The sequence below is a fragment of the Diabrotica undecimpunctata genome, chromosome 3 (assembly GCF_040954645.1).
Source record: "Diabrotica undecimpunctata isolate CICGRU chromosome 3, icDiaUnde3, whole genome shotgun sequence".
NCBI lineage: Eukaryota > Metazoa > Arthropoda > Insecta > Coleoptera > Chrysomelidae > Diabrotica > Diabrotica undecimpunctata.
Genome location: NC_092805.1, coordinates 35,159,693 through 35,184,266, shown reverse-complemented (window position 1 = coordinate 35,184,266; position 24,574 = coordinate 35,159,693). Strand labels below are relative to the sequence as shown.

The 24,574-nt window shown below is 33.8% G+C and overlaps 1 protein-coding gene across 14 annotated transcripts in view; it reads left to right on the top strand.

Moving 5' to 3' along the window:
- LOC140436668 (uncharacterized) overlaps window positions 1-24,574 on the top strand; it is a 411,170-nt gene that overhangs the window by 238,497 nt on the left and 148,099 nt on the right. For 13 of the 14 annotated variants that reach the window (XM_072525693.1, XM_072525691.1, XM_072525692.1 and 10 more), the window contains exons 3-5: window positions 8,039-8,146; window positions 17,811-19,286; window positions 19,580-19,702. In XM_072525693.1, coding sequence (XP_072381794.1) covers window positions 8,039-8,146; window positions 17,811-19,286; window positions 19,580-19,702 — 1,707 coding nt within the window. The remainder of the gene's footprint in view (window positions 1-8,038; window positions 8,147-17,810; window positions 19,287-19,579; window positions 19,703-24,574) is intronic. The other variant, XM_072525700.1, reaches the window with a different exon arrangement.

The following is a 24,574-nucleotide window of genomic DNA, read 5'->3' as shown; positions in this document are numbered from 1 at the left end:
CGAGGAAAAAGTCCTATTGATTGAGAGCAGTGAATCCATGTCAAGAACCGCTATTCTATGACGCTACCTGTAACGACGTCATCTTGTGGCACTACTTCCGTGATGCTTGCCTCAGACTTAACTGTAGGGAAAAACAAGTAATACAACGCCAGTATAGAAGCTTCGTTTCAATATCTAAATCATGTAAAAATTGTTTGTTTTGAAGATAAGTTATTTTTTTGTTCCTTTTTGGAACTCAAATTATGAAGTTCGTAGTTGTGGTTCATTCTCAATAAAATATTTAGGATATTCATTTTACAGGAAAGATTTCAGAGCTACGTCGGAAAAGAGAACTATCCTGGCTAAAGAATTTGAGGGTATGGTTTATAACATCCAATGCGTGACTCATAAAACCAGTTAAGTCAAGAGTCTTTGATCTGAATTAAATGCCTGTAGTTCAGAATATTTCCATGCCAGTCTAAAATCTTTCTTCATTCACTCTCTCATCACCTTCACTCCTGATATTTTTATCTAAAGATTATCTTCAGCTCACTGTTAGCTATAAGTTTTCCATTATATCATTAATCATTGAAACTAATTTTTGTTGTCTGGATATTTTCGGCTTAGTTCAGCACTGCGTCTTAGTACAGTAATATTCGTGAAACATGACTTAAAGCTGGAATTGCAACAATACTATAAATTCTCGTGTAAACAGAATATAAATATTTATCTTGTTTGCCTTAAATTATAGCTCAGTTAAAATAAATCCAAAATAAATAATATAATTCGTGTAGGTGTAGGTTAGAAACGTTTCCTTTTACTGAATATAACTATTTTGAATCAATGGAATATGCCAAGTATGTATATATGCTTTTATGATTATGTGCAAATAATCGTATGTACTTGTTCAATCTACGTCATCTACCTCCAATTGTCATTACACAAGCTCTATAAAAGAGCCGGTTTACTGTATATAGACTCTTGTTTAGCCTGTGGTCTCAGGTGTATACCTGAAAAGTTCCTATTTGAATAGGGCAATTAAGCCTTAATTAAGCAAAAAACCTCTTTCGCCAAAACAATTCACCGCGTCACAAGTCTATGGCAAAGAAGACAAAAGTACATGACTTGTACTTTGATTCTGCACCCAATGGACATCTGGTCCTCCACGATTACTTCTTCTTCTTACTGTGTCCTCTTCTAAAGAAAGTTGGCAATCACTTCTTTAAACGCTTTCCTATCTTCTGCAACGTGAAATATCTTTTGAACACAGAGGTTAGTCCAATCTCTGATATTCCTCAGTCAAAATTTCTGCTTTCTTTTCCACGGTTACTACTGGTTCTATAAGTTTTGAAAAAGTCATAGAAATCTCCTTAGAAAAAAGTTAATCAAATAAGGATATGTTGCGAGAACTGAGGTTCACTCCGAGATCAAAGCCAAATCGTTCTACAAAAAAGGCATTGACTTGTTAAAGGAGCGCTCTCCGAGATGACATATCAAAGAAGTTACATTACATTAATGTAAAAGAGAATTTAAAGAAATGGAGTGGATAAAAAAACCAAATTGTATTAATAAGAGATCTGACAGTAATAATTTAAGCGTCATTTATAAAAACATTTGGTCTTATTAATTATATATAATTTTAATAAAGGAGTAACAAAGATGAAATAAAAAGAAACAAATTCTACATAATAAATATGGTTTCAAAAGTTATGCATCACCCCTCGTATTCGCAATTTTTACACTTTTATGCGTATCCTTATCACATATTTAATAGGCCTTTTTTATTTATAAAGTACACCTTTTTTGATTTTTTATTTTATTTAAATACCCATGTAATTGATCTGGTTTTGCCAAGGTGTAGTGAACAGAAAAAAAAAATTCTGGTGAAATTTGTAAAAACGTGATTTATAATGAATCGTAATTTAATTTCTGAGTTGAAGCGTGCAAGAAATTATCGCTTTACTTGAAGAAGGCCATTCACAGCGGTTCGTGAGCAAGAGAATAGATATATCAGAATTTCCATTGGAAGAAATTCTTCTATGTCTGTACCAGCCCTTTAAAGAGACTTCAGGCATGCTACAGCAGTCAGAGTATCGTTGGCTACAATGAGAAAAAGAATTTTAGGGTCAGGTTTGAGGAGTCATCGACCAATAAGAGTTCTTCAGCTACAACCTAGACATATTTTGTACCGCCTCCAGTGGGCTTAAGAACACTCACAGCTCACATTGGAATTTTGTCATTTTTTTTAGACGAGACCAAAATCTGTTTAAATAGTGATAGCCGGAGACTTCGTGTTTGGCGAGAGCCAACAAGAGCTGCACAACTAACACATGCCCGTCGCATACTTCCTTTCGTTGCTGGTAGTATTATATTGTGGGCAGGTATTATGGCAGGTGGACCTACGGAATTTGGTTATTGACGAAGTTCTAACAGGACAAAGGTATATCACAAGGGTTTTAGCATCTCGTGTGAGATTATGGCGAGGAGCACTGGGTGAAAATTTTGTGTGTATGGATGATAACGCCCGCCCACATAGGACTCAAGCTGTTAATGACTATCTTGAGACAGAAGATATTCGCTGTTTGCAGTGTAACTGTAATAATATTTAATTTGCTCATTGGGGGCTAAAAGGGAGGACTGAACAATCACTGGGATTGGGGATAGGATAAGCAAAAAAATTGAAATATTTGCGAAATATATTCCTTTTTTTGGGGAGGACTGCGAGAAACTAGCTAATCGAGAAAAAGAAATCAAAAATACTTCCAGAGATGTCCTGGGCAACACTTAACAAGAAGATTCCTAAACTATGTAAAATTAGGATGCCGTTTAAAAAAATCCTCTTGCTAGTTAGAAAGAAAGGTTTGTTTTTCTTTTTAAAAGAAATAATTTTACTAGTTTAAAGAAAAAAATTACATTTTTATTTTTATTTCACATAAACAATTATTACAAATAAAAATATTTAAATCTATCGACAAACCTTAGAGTGAACCTTTTAACAAAATAGACATAAAACTATGGTTATGTACCAAATGGCAGAAATGATGTACTAACTGTGATATGTCGAAATGAAACTACTCAACTTTTCTAAATTATTAATGAATTATCAAACGTTAATGTTATTTAAAAGAAAACTAAAATATGACAATTAGCTGATACATAGCAAGTTATATTTATAAACTTTTTAAATTGACATGAGAGCAAATCTTATTGTATTAATGATGAATATTTATTTAGAAAAATTTAACAAAGCTACTCGTTTCACTACCATGTCGGCTTACTTAGCCCTAATGGACGCTGTTATCAAATCCTTTGGACATAATATACAGCAACAAACCGGTGATTAACTCATATTACAAAAATTGCCACATGGCATTTTGAGCTTAAATCAACTTCTCACCAAAACTCATGGAATTAAGCAAAACTGTCGGTTTTCCAAACTCTCTCTCACGAAAACGATGTTCACGTTCCCAGAACCTCAATTTTTCTTCTCTCACCGTTAACTCTCCCCGTTATGTCAAACTTGTATCTATCCGTACCAGTTTTACCATATTGGACCTTAAAGCGCTGTGTTTTCAAATTTTTGTGGGAACTTATTGCAAAAAACACTTGAGTAAAGAAACTTCAGGTCGCTGAACACATATCACCAAGGGGCGTTTAAGTAAACAACTTTAGATCGCTGTTACCTATCAGCCAGAGGCCTATCAAATAAATTCTTTTTATATATTTAAATGTTCAAAGCAAAAAATTCATGCCACAGTAGTGGTTGGCGATATCTCCAGACATGAACCCCATTGAACATCCATGGGATGTGCTATCCAGAGCTGTTCATGCCCAAATGAATCCTTCTAGAAGCCAACATTAACTTACAATTGTCTGTAGAGAAAAATCGAGGAATCTGCTACAGGAAATGATTGATTGACTTGTTAGCAGTATTAGAGCTCGAGTCCAGGCTTGCGTCGATGCCCGGAATGGAAATACACGATATTAAAATTAAAAAACTTTTATTTAAAAAATCCTTTATAAAAGGTATATATATTCTAAAATTGCCCTTTCGGGTTACATCACAGAACGTTTTTGGGCTAATAAGTACATCATCAGTGCAGTTACCAGGTATACATGAATGAAGCCTCTAAATATGTAAGTAAAAACCGTTTAAATGATGTTAACTTTGTTAATTAATACATATTTGGATTTACATTAAGGCAAAGCAAGACTCCCAGGGGTTGCCAACCCATGAGAAGGGTCTTCGATACCAACTCCGTTGGGTTTCTCTATAAGTTTTAAAAGTTGTAATATTTTATACTCGTTCCATCGATCTTTTTCACTTACGCCACTATTCAGTTTAAATGAATTAAGAGCGTAGGCCTCAAAATTTCGGGCCATTGCTTTTTAAATGCATTCATTTTTTTCGAATCCTGAGAAAACTGATAAATATTTTTGGAAAATTTAAACGCAGAATGAAAGAATACATTATTACTGAGGGCCGAAAGTCACTGAAAACTTCTATAATGTTTATTTTAATAAGTTACAGGGGTGAAAAAGAAGAGAAAATTTAGTGTGATTTATAATTTCAAATATCTCATTCAAAAAAACTTTTTGTTTATTCTAAGGGACTTTCGGCCCTTAGTAATAATATAATCTTTCATTCTGTGTCTAAATTTTTCAAAAATATTATTTGTTAGTTTTCTCAGGATTCGAAAAAAAAATGAATGCTTTTAAAAAGCATGTCAAAACGTTATTATATATTCTTTTTGACAAAGAAAATGTAAAACTTCAAAATGCCAAAACGAGTTAAAAATTTAAACAATATGAAAACTAGTTATAAAGAAAAAACATGTTATTTTGATATTTTCAGTTTAAATCACAGTATCAATTATAGTTCTTCATCATATTGCCGTTTTTGTTTAATGTATTCTATTTTTGCGATTTTATGGTTTTAGTTCTGTAAGTAGAAGACACTATTTAAGTAATATTAATAAAATAATTCGTGAGTAATGTCATATATATGCAAAGATCCAGTGAACCAACCTTAGTAATTAAAACAAAAGTCACGTATTGATTTGTTTTTCCGTGAATGTGAATTAATCTTAAACAATTAAATTTAGCTCAGTCCGTATAAAATTTGAAATTGTTTTTCTACAATATCAGTTATAACAATAATGGGAAGTGTAATAAGAGGACAATGGACAATACGTGGACAATTTATACTCAATTTTATGGAAACGAAAAAGAAAATAACTGCCGTTATTATCTCTTATTTATGTAGGAACGAGTTGCAGATAAATTAAAACTCAGTTCGACACGAATAATAAGTGAACAATGTTGACAACTTGTGCTCAATTTGTTGAACTGCTTAAATAAAAATCTTTCTCATTGGTGAAAAAGTGAATAGCAGATCCTTTGAAAATCAGTTTGAGCAATATAACACGATAACACGAATAAAAAAGACAATACATGTTATTTCGTAAATGCTGCGATAACTTATACATCAAAAATACTGAAATAGGCTGTATACGGTTGTTCATTGCATTATTTGAAACCCTCTTTTCGCTAGCAACATTGTATGTGTATATAAGTAATAAACCATATAATCAAATATGAAATTGCTCGGTGCATTAACCGACTATTGGCGAGATTTGCTACTCTGTTCTTTTTCTTGTCTTGGGTCATTATGATGATTACATCCGAAGAGCACACATCACTCGGGAAATGGCTCCTACTGAATAAATGATCTACATCCTACCAACAACGTCTTGTTTTTGTCTTATTTCGGTTTTTATTTATTTTTCTCCAAATCGTTTCATTCTCGTTTTATATTAACGGTCTCATGGCTATTTTTAGCTATTAAAAGCGTGCGTACTTTCAAGATGTTTATTGAAAGAGTTGTTGAACGGTAGAGGTGGGTGTAAAGAAATATTAGAGACACATGGAGCTAAATTTATTGTAAAGTTGGATACTTCGGTGTGACTAAACAAGATTTAGCTACAAAAGATTTGAGGTTATTTATATTAAAAACCATAGAAAGAATTAATAAATGATACGGAGGGTGTCAACAAATATTAGTAAAACTTCTTTCCCTTCTTTTTCATTCCAGGGATTAGGAATTTGTTGCCTTTTCCAGCGTGAAACTTCGATCTACATTTTAAAATGGCGTCTTACACTTCCGTTCTTTTTTTATGATATTTTTATTTTGTTCTGTATTATTTTATTTTCTCTTTGATCTAATAGATATTCAGATGTTGTCTTTCTCTATTAAGTCTTGTAATGAATTTCACTTTTCTGAGAAATCTAATTTGGCTAGCTTTGATTCTAGAGTTAAGGTATCCGCGCACTTGACCGAACCGGCCGGTGACGTAACGCACCACGACGATCGGCAATGTAATGTCTTTGTGTATTTAAATGAATCTGTGTCTACCTTAAGGAAACGTAACAGGTCGACACAGATCCACACCGAAAACTCTAAATGGAATATGTTCGCGATTAGTGTGTAGCGGTGCGTTGCCTGGTGACCTAGTCACTACCGCACGGGGCAAACCGGAAAATAAAATGTAAGAAGAAAAATTGATATTATTTTTAAAGTTTAATTAACTGATAAATTGATCAAACAAAAAAAAATAAATTTCATTAATACTTTTGAAGGAAAAATATTGAAAAGGATATTGGGACCTATTTGTGACCATGGTATGTGGAGAAAAAGGTTCAACTGCGAGTTTATCAATATTACAAAGAAACCTTCTACAAATTATGCAAAAATACAAAGATTGCGCTGGGCAGGTCACCTTATAAAAATGGATAATAAGATATATAACACATAGCAGAACGCTTACTAGAACTATGGGGGGATGTCGGCCAATATGCTGAGGAGATATTCAGGGTGCATAACTGGCGGGGAGCAGCTAAGGAAAGGGATGCTTGGAGGCGGATGGTGGCGGAGACCTGGGCTAGACTTGGGCTGTAGCGTCAGAAGGAACCGAAAAATAAAATGGAAGAAGACAAATTGATAATACTCGTAATTATTAAGAATATTATTATTACTATTATGTATTCTGGCAGAATAGAGTTTTCTTAAATGTTTTACTTTGTTTTGTGAGGCCAGTTTTTACAGTAGATAAGAGTTCTTGATATTTTTTGTATCTCATTGTGAAGTATTGATAAAATTTATCTCGATTATCGATTAAATCAGTAAATAAAGTAGCAAATTCACTTTCCTTTTTTCGCTTTTTACATATTTATGCACCCCTTCTTTGCACAATTAACTAACAATAATATTTTTTTATTTATTATTTTTTTTATAACAATATTTATTTCAATAACAATATATGTATTAAGTCAAGTGCGCGCGTACCTTTACTTTCTTCGACTCATTCCCCAGTTCATATTCATATAATAGAGTAGGTGTAACCATTGTAGTATAAAGTTTTATCATTTTATGGTATTTTAGTGTGTAGATATATATATATATATATATATATATATATATATATATATATCTATATATATATATATATATATATATATATATATATATATATATATATATATATATATATATATATATATATATATATAATTTCGGCCTATCCCTCAGCCTCATCAGAGACTTGGGCTGATACAAATTCAAACTGGGAAAGTCCCACGAATGTCTCCTAAAACTTGACCACTGCAGTGGTTAGCGTACAGAGGTGCTACCTGCTTTGGTGGCCATGAACATAAACGATTTAATAATATCGTTTTCTGTCCTCTGGGCTATACGAAATATATATATTCAAAAAACCCACCTTCGCCTTGCTTCCTACATTGAAACTTATATTGACAGTTGTTGGAGCATTACCAACTCATAAAAAAATACCTCTAACATCAAGATAGATATTTTTTGTCGTGAACTTTTACTATATTTGAATAATTATTCTGCTATTCGTATGTGACACGAATGCAAAAAAAATTAAAATCGGTACAGCCGTTATTGGGTTATAAATGGTGTAACTAACACGATTTACGACTTTATTTATTGACTTTTTTTATTTCTTACACTCAAGTAACGTTTTATGTTTTGTTACAGATGGCGGAGACTGTAAAGAAATCTAGAATAGTAAGTGATGAAGAAGAAAATCTCGAAGAAGCTTTACTGGAAGAGTTTAACATGAGACTAAAAAATTGCATGAGCAAAGTGTGTATTTTTGTCGATTTTTTTAACACATCTTCAAAAGGGAATTAGACGAATTGTGTTATGTAAAAGTAACAGTATTAATTACTACAGTTTATTTAACTAAATATTAATTTCGCAGATAGATACATTTTTAATTTTTTTTTCTATTTCGAAAATAAATCAACTTCAAAAACATAAAATCTAATATTTTTTAAGGCTGCTTTAACTGCAATTATCTTTTTTAATAGATTTTAGAATTTATTTGACTGAATTAATGATGAAGCACAAATTTAAAATTTATGCAATTTGGAAGTCAAAAATTTTTTGCAAATTGTAGTTTTATACACGGAGTCCCAACTAAAATCCAAAAATCGGTCGATTTTATATCGAGGGGGGCCAATTATTATGCGAAAATAATTTTTGCAATTTTACTGCGGGTTGCAAACTGCTACAAATTTTTAAATGGAACGAAGACTCAAATGACTCATATTTTGGAATGTTTAAGAATTACGTAAATATCTATTTCTAATGAGTGTAGAGTAATAAAATCTCATGAAGTATTCAAAAGCGCTACAGGGTAATCCGTCAATAATCCGTCAATAAATTCCGTCCGCATTGCAAAATTCTGTCGTTTCATAAAGAGCAGGTAGGTATCACCCTGTTTTAAGGGATTAGTCCATTGTTATCGACAGATAAACACTGAGCCAGAGGCGCGCTAGTGGGTTAATTGACAAAAGAATATGCATTCTTAAAAATCATATTAAAGGAAATAAAAATGTAATACAGCAGAACAGTGTTATTAAAAAAATATAAAATGTAACAATAAAATATATACGAACCGAAATCGGGAAATACTCACAAACACACACGAATGAACTTTACATATTGAAACACTTGTGGGGAGTTTAAATCAATTTATTCACAAAAACTACAAAAACTTTACTGGATACGTTATTACAATTCTACATCACTATAGTCTTCATCCGAAGAACTGTCCTCATCCCCTGGTGTTATAATTATAGGGTCAACCACCTGATCGACCAAGTTGTCCAGTTCCCACATTTTATCTTCCTCTTTTAAAACATGCTGGATTGCTTTTTGCCAGTTTTCTGATGTGATTTCCATAATGGCTTGATCAAACAATACCTTGACATCTTTCATTTTAAATGTGGTATTGTGCCTTGCAACATATCCTTTAACTTGTGCCCATATAAGTTCTATGGGATTTAATTCGCAATGATATGGCGGTAGGCGTAGCACAGTTACTTTATACTTTTCTGCTACATCTTCTACGGCATATTTTATGAAGCGAGATTTATGTTGTTTTACTACGGCTAGTAGTTCCTTCTTTATTGAATTCGTCTCAAACTGAATACCTTTATTTGACAGCCAGTTAATAATTTCTTGCTTTCTCCAAGCTGAAGTTGGTACCTTCTCTATGCGCCTTGAATGGTAGCTTGCATTATCCATAACCACGACCGAATCAGCTGGAAGAAATTTTAACATTTCCCCGAAGTAGTCTTCGAAGACATCCGAATTCATGTCCTCGTGATAATCTCCCGTCCGACACGACTCAAAGCTTAACAAACCTTCTTTTAAAAATCCTTCTTCGCTTCCAATGTGAGCAATTATAAGCCTCTTCCCTTTTCCCGAAGGCACTTTAATACCCGTCGAAAGGCCTTCTATGAAAGCTTGGCGAGCACTTGTTACATTTTTATCTTGCCACATTTTTTGGACTATATAACCTTCGTTTATCCACGTCTCATCAAGATAAAAAATTTTCTTGTGCTCTCTGCGGTACTGTTTTATAGTTCTCAAATATTTTCGTCTCCAGCAAATGATTTCATCACTTTTCAGTAATAGTGCCTTTCGATTGTGCTTTTCCCAGGAAAAATTCATACTTTTTAAAGTTTTCCATAAAAGTTTTCTGGATATCAAAGGAATATCGTTATCTTGGCTTATCTCCATTAGTATTTTGTCAAGGGTGGGTATTTCCTTTTTAAAATAAAACGAATGAACTTTTCTTCGAATGTCACGTTTGGTGTCTTCACCTAAGATTTTTATTGGTCTTCCTGATTTTCTCTTGCATGGACTTAACTGGCCTGATATCTTTCTTTCTCGCAATAATTTAAAAATCGTGGACTGTCCAATTCCAGTCATTCATCCAAAAGTTGACATCCGTCCATTTGCCTACGCCCATGACGACACCGAAATTCAGGCAAATTTTATGACACTTCATGATTTATTACTCTACACTCATTTGAAACCAATTATAATAATAAAGTAAAATAATAAAGGTGACTAAAAGGAACATCGGAACTAATATCAAAGTAAACTTATTCGCCACAGTTATAAGATCGTATTCACCCATTCTCAAAATGGTTTATTTCAAATAAGAAAGTTTTGCACTAGTTGTCATTTACAATCGTATTAATAATGGTGACAAATCTGCGGCAATAGTTAGTAATAAAAATCAATAAAATAAAAATGTAAGCCACCAATACGTAAATTGACAAGCTTCAAAGTACGGCTTCAGTCGACATCAAATATTCCAGTCAAAGAACGAAAATACAGTGTGAATGTATAATTTTTTGCATCGCGTTGCACCAAAATTTGAGGACCCTTAATCTAGCGGGGACAAATGAGCGGAATCCAATTTAACCTACGTAATATTTTTTCACCTATTTTTCACTAATTTATTACCACCCTAATAATTTTTCACCACCAATCCAACCTTCAGGGGAGCGATTCTGCTGACTTAAGGTTCAAGCTAGCAAAATTCACAAAAAAACTTTTTGCCTATGGCATATTTTTTCACTAATTTTTCGCTAATTTATTACCACCCTAATAATTTTCCACCACGAAACCACCCTTAATGGGAGCAATTCTGCTGGCTTGAGGTTCAAGCTAGCAAAATTCACAAAAAAAACTTTTTGCCTATGGCATATTTTTTCACTAATTTATTACCACTCTAATAATTTTTCACCGCCAAACCACCCTTAAGGGGAGCGATTTTGCTGGCTTACGGTTAAAACTAGTAGAATTTCAAAACTAATATTTATGATATACTACAGTGCTCTGCTAGGTTTTTATGAATTTATTACCACACTAGTAATTATTCACCCCTCAACTACTCCTTATGAGAAGTCAATAATTCTGTTGGGTTAATATTTAAGGTGATAAAAAATCTATTTTTACAATGTAACTGAAAGTATAAATTGCTTGCCAGTTTTTTACTGAATTTTATCCACCCTCATAATTTTTGACCCCCTACGCCACAGTTAATGCGGAACATTCAACTAGCTACGAATTCACGATAGCTAAATGCCAAATGCGAAATCTTTTTGGAAATACAAAAGTGCTCTACTAGATTTTTACTATATTTTTACCAGCCTAGTTATTGTTTGCTTAACTACCCTAATTAAAAACATTCTGAAATGTTACTCTTTGCTAATAAACTAATATTTATTTTTTAAATGTTTAAATATTGAAAATATATGAAAATACTTTATTACAAAAATTATAAATTTTAACTGTTTTAAAAAATTGACTCTGATTATAGTAGTGAGTAAATGGCTAAGAGAAATCGAATCGTGAGTGCCGTTTATGAATATAAAATAACTGAAATCAAATTGAGTTTTAGTAAATACAATGGAATTGTTATATTTCAGAGAATAATTACCAGGTAAGAAAGATTCAAAGTTAAATAATTTTATTAGGTATGTCTATTACATTAATTACCTAATTGTAAAGGAGGGACGGGACACCTTGCACCACTATTGTTAAAAGATTAAAATATTTGTATTTATTGGGTACATCCATAGACCTGAGCGAAGTGTACCGCCAATCAAGGAGTGGGAGCTGCAGTCTTAATCGGATTTTAGATTGATACCGCCCTCTTCACTATTATTTAACTTTGGCAATAAATTCATCATTCATCTACGCACCATCACGGAATTTTGATTTTTTTTATACCGGACGAAAAAGTACGACTTTACGCCCCCAAAATTAGAAATTAAATTGCGGAATTTATGCCCAGTGTGTTAGGTGAAAAATATGAAGATAGCAAAAAATAATAAAAGGTTGAGGTAAAAGTACAATGCAAAAAAAATATTAAAAATACCTTTTATAATTTTGTTTTGTCTTCTTATTGGCTATATATAGCTTATATAGAATTATTGGCTTTTTTAGAGGGGTAAACAATTGTGAAGGTGGTAAATGAAATGGAAAAGTTTTGTAGCACACAGTGGTATTTAAAAATTACTTTTTTTATTTTAACCTAAGCTACCACGGGTCAGTTGAGGGTCGAAAAATTAGTAAAAATCGAGCAGAATCATGTGGTATTTCAAAATTTTTATTTGAATTAGCTAGCTTAATATTGGAGCTTCCGCTTAATAGCTTAATATTGACTTCCCACAAGAAGTAGTTAAGAAGTGAAAAATTAATAGGGTGGTAATAAATTTGTAAAAACCTATCAAAACACTGAGGTACTTTAAAAATATATATTTTTTAAAATTCTGCTGGCTCGAATATTTAGCTAGCGGGAACGTTTCCAAATAAAATTGCTTTAGTGGTGGAAAATTATCAGGGTGGTAAAACTTACCAGAACACTTTTTTATTTCAATTATACGTAGAGTACAGTGGAATATAAAAAAAAAATTTTCGCCATAAATTTTAACCTAAGAGAATTATTGATTGTAAAGTAAATAACTGACCTAACAGTAAAATTGTAAAAATAGATTTTACATCACCTTAAATTTAAACCTAAGAGTTGTTGACTTTCTACATGGGTTAGTTAAGGGTGAAAAATTACTAAGGTGGCAATAAATTCGTAAAAACCTAGCAGAACACTGTGGTATTTCAAAAATAATTTGTATTAATTCGCTGGCTCGAATATTAAGCTATCAGGAACGTTTCCAAATAAGATTAATTTCTATCTAATTAGCCTTCTTCGGTCCATCTTTGGACATAGGCCTTCCCAATCCTTTTCCATTCTTCTCTGTCTGTCGCTGTAGTCATCCACCTAGAGCCCACGTGCTTCTTGATATCATCTGCCCATCTCATTTGGGGCCTTCCTCTGCTTCGTTTATATTCCCACGGTCTCCAACTTATAAGAATTTTGTTCCATCGGTCTTCTTTTTGTCTTATATTGTGTCCTGCAAATCTCCATTTCTCTCTTATCCACTCGTTTCTCTGTTTATCCATTAATCTTATGTACAATATTTGCCTTTCCATTGCTCTTTGGGTTTTTATGATTTTGTCCATGTTTGCTTTTGTAAATGTCCACGTTTGGGAACCATAAGTGAGAACAGGGAGATTGGTTTAGTGGTGAAAAATTATAATGGTGATCAAAGTTTAGTCTAAGTTTAACAGAACACTTTTTTATTTCAGTTATAAGTAGAGGAGATTGAAATTGTAAAAGAATATTTTTTCACTTTAAATTTTAAAATAACACAATTATTGGCTTTCCATAAGAGGCAGTTGAGGGGTCGATAATTACTAGGGTGGTAATAAAATTCGTTATAACCTAGCAGAACACTGTGGTATTTTAAAAATATATTTTTTTTATAATTTCGCTGGCTCAAATATTAAGCTAGCAGGAACTTTTCCAAATAAGATTGGTTTAGGGGTGCAAGATTATCAGGATGGTTAAAGTTTAGTAAACATTTAAAAAACAGTTTTTTATTTCAGTTATAAGAAGAGAAGAGTGAATTTGAAAAAAAAGAATTTTCAACCTTAAATGTTAATCTAACAGAAATATTGATTTTCCATAAGGAGTAGTTAACGGGTGAAAAATTACTAAGGTGGTAATAAATTCATAAAAACCCAGCAAAGCACTGTGGTATATCATAAATATTTTTTTTAATCTTACTGGTTTTAAGCTAGCAAAATCACTCCCCTTAAGGGTGGTTTGGTGGTCAAAAAATATTAGGGTGGTAATAAATTAGTGAAAAATGGGTGAAAAAATATGCCATAGGCGAAAAGATTTTTTTCTGCTAGCTTAACCTTAAGCCAGCAGAATCGCTCCCCTTAAGGTTGGTTGGGTGGTGAAAAATTATTAGGGTGGTAATAAATTAGTGAAAAATTAGTGAAAAAATATTACGTAGGTTAAATTGGATTCCGCTCATTTGTCCCCGCTAGCTTAAGGGTCATCAAAATTTGGCTATAGGTTGTACTTACCTGAACTTTAAAGTTGACCCTGTGTTGTAGGTTGCATTTACCTTGGGATATATTTTTTGGGTAATATTTTTTTTATTAAAGGAAACACTGGGAATTTTTATATTAACTAATTTTAAACAACTTTTGTCCTATACATTTTTTTCTGAAAGTTATTGACGCTATGGTCACATCAATTTTAGAAAACGACGAAAACCTGTTAGATTATCAAATGTTTCAGCAAGATAGTGCACTGCCCCATTATGCATTCAGGTTCGTGTGCTTTTGAATGAGCGTTTTCTCTCATGATCCATTGCTCGGAGAGGTGCAATAGAATGTCAGCTAGATCTCCAGGTTACAATCTCTTTGATTTTTCTTCTGGGGTCATTTGAAATTAACAGTTTTCATCACTTAATCGGAAAATACACAAGAACTGTGACAAAGAATTATTTCCGAATGCCGGAGAATAACTCTTGAGGTATTGAAAAATGTAAGATAGGGGTATCATTCAAGATTATATTATTGTATGGAAGTTAGTCATTTCGAGCAATATATTTGTCAGTTTAAACCTTTTTGGACTTTTGTGAATTTTTAAACTTTAAAACGTTAAACCGCAATTTGTCGGTAACTATTGGATCGATTTAAAAAAATGAACATGGTTGTGCACACAATAAAAACCTCTTCTAAATTATGGTCATTTGACTCCACTTCCTATTTAAAATTTGTGTGGGTGCAATTTCCAAGTTGCAAGCATTATTTTTACATAAAAATTGATGGGTCTCGACTTGTTTTTGTATTTTTGTCAAAACATTTATTTTGCTGTGTTTTAGGGGGTACAAATTTTCGTTGGGAGGCCGAGTATAATAATAATCACCTCCTTGTAACACCACCAGAGAGTGTATGTTAGTATATTAGGGTATGCCGTTTGACCTAAGGTATGCAAAAGAAGAAACGAGACCAGTGCTATACTTTATTGTCTATTTATTAGTGATAATTCTATCCAATATACACGAAATATAGGATATCGAAATACAGGAAATCGAGCCTGAATCTTCCATATTTGATAGTCAAACATACCTCTACGTGAGTTATCCGATCCTATTTTTTCATTTACCTACTTTATTATTGTTTCTTTCATGTTTGCTACCTTAAAACCTGATCAGTAGACTTTAAAATATCCAAATTAAATTGATAAAAAATATTTGTATATCTTGAATCAAATTACATATTCAGAATCTTGCAATCCAATAATATATAATTTTGATTTTAAACCAATTACAGTTTCAGCTTCATTAATTCATTAAGTGGTAAATTATTTTCTCTTAAAAACTGTTTAACCCTTTCGTTGTTGAATAATATATTTCTGCCGCCTCTTCCGTTCTGCAAGATATAATGCTGATGTCATCGGCATAGGCGGCAATCTGTATTGTTTTATTTGTTAAGAGCTCTTCCTATATTGAACTTTCTTATCACATATTCGGATTTCAGGTTTATTAGCAGTCTTTAATATTCCAGTCTCATATATCCCTTATAACAATGTGCAAAGGTGGGAAGTCGAGTAGGGCCTCCATAGCTGCTGCTGCTGGTTTGCCCCTCAGAATCCCTGTAATTCCAAAGGTAAGATAACCAAATATCTGCACCTTGCTTAATTTTAGGATGCCACTTTTCTGCACCTTTGGTCACCATACGACTGATGCATTTTTTATTGTAGGTTTTATCACAATATTATAATTCTAATGTGACATGTCAGGTTTTAGAATCCTCATTTTCCATAAACACGTCTGGCTACCATAAGGAATTCACTGCTTTCTGCCTTGGATCTGCTGATTCAAAGTAAGCTTCGACTGGAATATTACCCCAAAGCTACTTCACTCACTCACTAGATTCAGGGTGGCAAAATGAGCAGTTCGATATTTTCCTTTATGGTTTCAGTTGCTAAAACTTCTAAATTTTTCAATTGAACTAATAAGTCGTAGCTGGTAGAACAGTTGTTAAAGATCAATTTGCGACTGTTGAGATTTTCAACTTGAGTAGTCTTTTCCACCACACGACACTCTAGCCCATCTTTTGTAATTTTATTAGTATCACTGAAACATTCACAGAATAAAGGTATAGTTGTAGCGAAACTCGCCAGTATCACACCTGACCCAACACTTACATATATCCAAATCTTATTGGTTGTCATTTATGAATTGTTTCAGAGAAACGGCCATAGTATCACACAATCATTATATCTATGGAAAGGCTTATATCAAAAATCCAAATTTCTGAAAGTGATCATATGAAGTTTCATATTTGAGTCATATCACTTCACTGTTAGATGCTTTAGTGTTATCATCAAACGTACTTGCAAAAGTACTGTAAAATTTGGACTTTAATTGCAAACAGCGTTTTTGAGTAATTGAATTTTTTACAAGCTAACAAGTAAATTTTTTATACCAAAAATCTTAAAATAATGTTTGTTGAGTTCTCCAGAATGGTATTTCTATTTTTTTAATGGCTTAAACATAGCACTTAACACGCACAGGACTTTTAGACATAAACTATTTGCACTCAAAAGGTTGAGTCTTCTCACTATTCCATGCTGATCCAGGAGTTAAGTGTCTTCACTTAACATATTTTTTATTTCATTTCTGAAAGTATGTGCTGACCTATCTGTTGTACATGATATTTATCTAATAAAATTTTTTCTAGTTATTCTGTAACATCTAGCCCCATGGGAGGGTCCCAACTCACCGTTATCGATTTCACCTTCATCTGAAAACATTTGCTGCAATTTCTTCCAAAAGCAAGTACTTTATGGCTTCTTCAGCCGTTCTGGAAACTTCTTATATTCACAACGGCATTCTCTAAAATAAAAAACATGTCCCTAGCTTTCTTAGTATCCTTTTTATAACGCATCAGGTTAATTTATAAGGTTAGGTATGATATTTTTTTTTCTTCTATTAAAAGAAAATAGTAAATAATAAATTATTGTATTTACTCTTTCTAAAAATCGGGTTATTCAATAAATACCTACAGAGTACTTTAGTGGTATCTTCTTCAATCAAAATTGTTTAGTTAGGAATAGAATCTCGAATCATTATTTTTCTTGTATAGCGGGTAACAATTTTCCAATAATCGTATTCTTGTAATCTTTTTTAGTGATATTAGAAGTTACTTTTCTTTAATGGTCCCAGCTGTGAGGTTTTCTCTACTCCTTTTTCGCAAATTCCGAAGAAACAAAATGCCACAGCCAAGTTTTAAATCGAAGCTCGAAATGCTTAAACTATTTTTACAATTTTTAGTATGTTGTAGTTCGCTCATATGCACTGATCTTTCTCTCTTGCTGTAAAAGTGGTTGTCCTTACAGTATATATTCCCATTAGTCAAATTGTTTCGTTTTTACAAATTTAGCTAAAGTACATTCTCTGATATGGATAGTTGTTGCATTTGTCACACATGTATGATATAATATCAATCTCTTTTGAAGATGTGTGTTTCCACTAACTAGCTCCGTCTTTTTGTGTTACTACTAACTTGCTTTTAGGACGACCTCCAAGAGGCTGATCAGTACCCAGAAGACAACTTCTACGAAAATATTAGCAATAACATACGTCCTGTTCCAAAAAGCGGCATAGCCAGCAACGATTTCATTGAAAATGAACGTCACCAGTACTACGACACCCCCGTTATTACCCTGAATCTTAAAAATGGCAGCTCAGAAACCCAAAACGGCCACGACGTTGAAGAGGAAAATTTATACGAAACGTTACCGGAACCAAGTAAGACTGAACTGACGGACCAATCCCCCGAGACGCCCAAACTTAATCTTAACTTAGATTTAAGTCCGAAAATCGAAGTAGCGAACGAGTACGAAATCATCAATAAGGAAATCGATAAAGAAACAACTGAAAGGCCTGAATTTAGTCTAAACACTACAGATTTTTCAGAGTTACATCTTTCACAAGACGAAAACGTGAAGTCGGTTAAAGATAGAATGCTTCTAATGACAGATGACGCTGCTACGCTGCTATTTACTCAAACTGTCACTTCCCCGATGCTAACTCCTTCCGAAGAAAACATTGACTTCCTTAAAGGCTTCCAAAGAGAAAACACCAACTCCGATGAATCAGCTTCCAATGAATTACCTAAGGATGAAAAAGAAGATAAAGAAGAAGAAAATACCACCAGTGAAGTGAGTGCTGAAATATCCACGAGTGAACCACCAGTTAATACCAGTACACAGGAAGAAGTCAAAATATACGATCATTCAGAAAACATCTACGAAAACCTAAAAGAGCCGATCAATGAAAACATCTACGAAAATCTGAAAGAAGTTAAAGATAAAGTAGAAGAATTAGAAAACTACGATGAGCATATCTATCAAGATATTGAAGATTACCCAAAGGATCTCTACGAACCAGTAGAGGATCCAGAGAAAAATGATGAATTTATGGTGGAAAACAGTCTGTACAACAAATTAGATGAATTAAGTCAATTCCAAAACGACGAAATAGTCACTGATCTAGATGCAATTGAGAACGGCATTGAAGATGAACCTGTGGATAATAATTACGAAGTTATATCAGAAGATGAACCTGAACCAACTAAAGAATCACTAGAAGAAGTCATCCTAGAAAATCACATCGAGGAAATTAAAAAAGAAGAAGTTGAGTATGAAAGCATTACAGACAGTAATACTGAAGAATCTCTAGACAGTAAAACTAAAGAAACATACACAGAATTTTTATACCACAGCAAAACAGAGAGCAACTATTACGAGAAGTATACAGAAGTCGTGTCCAAAAACACAGAAATCAGTAACAGAGAAAAAGATACTGAAACAGTTCCTGCTGAGATAGTGAAGAATCTGAAGAGTCAGTTTCTTAAAGGAGATGCAGAACTAGTTTCTGCTGCATCCAAAAAGGAAATAGAAGATGTTAGTCAGTTGAAAATGGTCAATATTATAAAGCAAATCAATAAGTTTGAACTTAAGGATAATGGAGAAGCAGCTGACGACGATGTAAGTATAAAAGAAAATTATCCTATTAAAAAATAATTACCAGATCTAAGGAATTTCTTTGATAAAATAGTCAAAGGAGGAAATATATTATTTTTATGGTGTAAAATTCTCCTTTACGTTAACTATCTGTTTTCAAAAGTTTTATACAAACGCCAGAAGTCCACGTAAGTTTATAGAAACTGCATGATTGTCGATTTCTTTTAAAAATGTTTTTTTTTGCATTTTTTTAAACCTCCTTTTAAAGTTTTATTGATTTTTTTTATTTTATTATTGTTTAATTTTTATTTATTTAGAGCACCGTAACTGAAAGTTACACAGAAACCACCACGATCCAGTCCGATACACCTGAGGAGAAGGTTTTAAAAAAGAAGAAAACGAAAAAATCGAGGAAAGAAGAAAAGGAAAACATTTCAGTGGTAAGTTGTTGTTTGTGAGACGTTTTTAAAGGTGTGGTGTCGATGTTAGAGGTGTTTTTAAAAACGAGGTCGTACTTAGAGAAAACAGCAGATTTTACAACTTGGTTTTTAAAAAATAGAAGATACAATCATAAATTGTAAATTATTTTCTTTACTTCCAGATCGGAAGCTCAAAATAGTATTATTACCTTGTGGTATGGTTTATGGTGCTTGTGGCGATTTTCCGTTTTTATCACAGCAGTTCTGATACTCCCGTGCGGTTTCGGTAGCGTTGTGCGCTAATGTCTCTAGTAGGTCTCTCCGTTTATCCGTGTGTGTTTTCCCTGTAATTCTGTTCATGGTTTATGTTCATCTTCTGTGCTCTCTCTGTATACTCCGTGTTTACTCTGTATATACAGAAGTCCACAAATTAGACCACTAAATATCTCCAGTAGTCCAAGAACTGAGGGTTAAAAAAAATTCAACCCTACATATGTATTTCTGGATATTATCTATAACTAGGACGCCTTTTTACCTCTCTTGGTGGCAAGCCGTAGCTCAGTGGCTGTGTTACTGGCTTAACAAGCTGGAGGGCCCGGGTTCGAATCCTGGCACCGACAAAATTTTCAATTTCTAATTTAACTGAGCTGCCACCGTGCTTCGGAGGGCACGTAAAGCCGTCGGTCCCGGCTACGAAAGTAGTCGTTAAGTCATGTTAGGGGCTCTTGCGCGACCTGAAAACCCTAACACTAGACCTTAGCCAGGTTACACGAACTTACTTACTTTACCTCTCTTTATAGGGGTGACCTCACGTAACATATAAAGGGAAATGTGTGTATTTGGAATGTTTTGCAAAAATGGCGATTATTTAAAAAACTTTGATTATCTATCACTGTGATAAGAAATATGTAAGAGACTCAAAACAATACAAGGCATCTATCTTGGATTTGTCTAGTTGAAGGCATATTGATTTTGTCCTTACTCTTAAGAAAAAAGCAGATTAGGCTAATATGTCTTGCCCAATTTACGTACTGGATAGCCTACATTTTTGACGAAATGTCCCTGAAGATGCTCTGAGAGCTAAAGTACTTGGGCAAGATTTAATACAAAACTGTGCTCGGTATCTGTCTTTTATTTGAGTAAAGTTCGTAAGTAGATTTGATTAAGTTTAAACTAAAGAGACTTGCTCTTAGTATGTCATGGGTTTGTAAATACATGAGTTCCTTAATAAGTCCTTTGTAAGCTCACGGCTCTTGAACGAGTTCAATATCTCTTAGGTTTTTGCTGAAGTTCCTACTAAGCAACCTAAATGCAACTTTTGAGTGGTTTGTAATCAGTTGCAGAAACTTAATAGGTTGTATGAGATCAATTTTATGGTTTCTTGGGATCTTCCTATGATCCCAAGAAATATTTGTAAGTCTCTTCATGATTTGGTCCTTTTTGGTGGCATTTATTGTAGCTCTACTTGTAGATTTAGATCTTGACCTAGGCTGGCCAGAGTGGATTTTTTGTGACAACATTCTTACCTGATCAAATTTGTTATTGACAATAGAGCCACCTTTCTTTAGAGCCTCTACCGGTGTAACATTCACTGAGAGGGTCGGTCCTACCGTAGAGCCCTTGTAGACTTCTTGTCGTGTAGAGTTTTCCATTTTTTAGTATCGAGGTCATCATTCTGTGCCACTAAGAATCTAAGAATCTTGTGTGTTATCTTGGTCAGACTATCAGGAAGATAGGTTAAAAAAATCTCTGTATAAGGAATGATAGTCTTTTGCGAGACTCATGTGACTCATTATCATTCTGACTTTACAACCCTGCGTGGGTCCTAGCGTCCTCAAGAATTTCTCTCCAGTTGTCCCTATCCATCGCCTTTCTCCGCCAAGCACGTATTGCCATATTTCTCATGTCTTCATCGATGTTATCAAGGAACCTTGTTCTGGGTCTTTCTCTTCTCTGACCAATGGGTATATCAAGGAGCGTTTTTTAACTGTGTCATTTTGTTCCATTCGCATTACATGCCCTATCCACCTCAGTCGTCCTATCTTAATATGATTTACGATATCAGGTTCGTAGTATATTCTATAAAGTTCGAAGTTGTATCGTCTTCTCCATACTCCATCGTCATTCATTGCTCCATAGATTCGCCTTAGTAGTTTTCTTTCGAAACATCCTAACATGTTTTCATTATTGTATTTATTTTTCGTGTTTATTATTTCTTTATTTTCGTATTATTATTTTGTATTTTTGTAGTTTTTGAGTTTTATTTTTGTATTTCTCGATATAATTTAGTCACTTTTGTTAAATTTACCAACTGATTTGCTATTCCTAGCTCTTTCATTGCTTTGAACATTTCTCTCCTATGCTGCGTTGTAGTCTATAAATATGTGATGAGTATCAATGCCATATTCCAGTGTTTTTTCCAAAATTTGTTTCAGGGTTGCAATCTGATGAATTGTCGATTTACCACCTCTGAAACCAGCCTGGTCTTCTTCTTCTTCTGGTTCCTATCCGTTTCGGATGTTGGAAATCATATTGGCAATCAAACCATGTTCTTAAATTCCGCAGCCATGATATTCTCCTTCTACCGGGTCCTCGCTTACCTTTGACTTTACCTTGCAATATAGACTGCAGCAGGGAGTAGGTGCTGATTTCTCATAACGTGTCCCAGATATTGCAATTTTATGCGTTTGATCGTAAACACAATCTCTGGTTCCTTCTTCATTTTTTCTAGAACTTCCTTGTTCGTGATTCTTGCTGTCCATGATATTCTCAGCATTCTTCTATAAAGCCACATCTCAAATGCTTCAAGTTTTTTAATAGTGGTGTCTGTAAGCGTCCATGCCTCCGCCCCGTACAACAACACAGAGAAAACATAGCATCTCAAATGTCTCATTTTTGTATCTAGGGATATGTTGTGACTTTTGAAGATGGCGCTCACTTTGTTAAAGACCGTTCTTGCCTTTCCTATGCGGCACTTTATTTCCTGTACATTGCTCCACTGTTCGTTTATAATAGTTCCCAGGTAGCAATACTGTTTTACTCGCTCTATCTGCGTCCCATTAATGTATAGACGAGCCCCATTTATATTCTCCTTGCTGATAATCATTTGTTTAGTTTTGTGGGTATTAATGTTTAGTCCGTACTGTTGACTGTACTCGTTTATTCTGTCCATTAGCCTCTGAAGTCCCTCTAAACTATCTGCTATCACCATGGTGTCGTCGGCATATCTAACATTGTTTACTCTTTCACCATTTAGAAGGATGCCTTCGTCTATTCCGTAAAGAGCCTCGTTAAAAATTTTCTCTGAGTACATATTAAATATCAACGGCGATAGAATACATCCCTGTCTAACTCCACGTAGTATTTTTATGTGATCTGTTTCTTCTCCGTTAATTTTCATGTATGCGGTCTGATTCCAGTATAGTTCTGAAATTATTCTGAGGTCTTTGTCATCCAGGTCTGCTTCTTTTAAAATGTTTATCATCTTTTGATGTTGAACTCTGTCAAATGCCTTTTCATAGTCGATCAAGCACACGTATACGTCGCAGTTAACGTCCCTGCATCTTTGAATCAGTACCTGTACTCCGAAAAGTGCCTCTCTGGTACCCGCTGCGTTAATGAAGCCGAACTGTCTGTCCGATATTTGTTCCTCTCACTTCTTATAAATTCTTCCATGGATGACTCCAAGAAACAGTTTCAACATGCGGTTCATTAGGCTGATTGTTTGATATTCTTCGCACTTTTTAGCCCCCTGTTTTTTAGGTATCGCTATGAATTCTGATTCTAGCCATTTATCAGGGATGATTCCTGTATTGTATATTTTATTGAAGACAGCCGTGATCCAATTTATTCCTTCTTCCTCCAAGAGTTTTAAAAATTCAGCTTAGATATTATCAGGCCCTACAGCTTTCTTGCTTTTCATCCGTTTTATTGCTTCTTCTACCTCGGATTTAAGTATGTCCGGGCCCGTCATCCTCTCTGAAAATGGATGCCTATAATCCGTTCTTTGATCTTGAAAAAGTGTCTCCAAATATATTCTCCATTTGTCTTTCATCTCTTGGGTGTCAATGATTAATTTTCCATTGGTGTCTATGAGTTTCATTTGTGTTCGCTTTTTAAAAGTACCCGTTATTTATTTTACCTTTTTGTGTACATTAAAATTGTCATGCTTGGCTTGTAGTCTTTCTATTTCTTTACATTTCTCTACAGCTTCTTTTTCTTTAGCTTCTCTTATTTTTCTTCTGATGTAAGCCTGCATTTTTTTATATTCATCTTTATTTCCTTTAATTAACCTTCTGCGTTCTATTAAGTGAAGGATTTCTGGAGTCATCCAAGATTTCTTCTTTGTTTCTTTGTTTGGTTTTAGCCGATCTTGTTTAGTTTTCTTAATTATTTCTTCGAATTGATTGATTTCTCGTTGGATGTTATTTTCTTCTTTTAGTTGTTTAACTTGGTTGTTAATATATTCCCCCACTTGCTTTTTAACTTCCGGATGTTGCAGGGCTGTCATGTCGTAGTTAGGTCTAGACTTTTTCTTTATTGTCTTCAGTCTCACATCCATGACTCCCACTAAAGGTAGCCTGGTAAATACCAGCCTGGTATTTTCCTACTATCAGTTCTGCATATGGTGCCATAGGGTGACTTTTGTACTGTGGAAAATATTTTATACGTTGCATTATGTAATGGCATTATGGTATTATGGCCACCTTCTTTATATAGTTCAGCTGGGAGATTATCTATTCCGGGTGATTTGTTTCTGGCTAGTTTTTTAACTGCACCTTTAACTTCAAGAATCGTTGGTGGTTCCTCCTCCCTCTCGTCTGTTTCCCTTACCTCATCTTTTTCGTGTTCCAGGTTTTCTTCTTCTTTCTCTATATTAAGTGTCTGATTAAA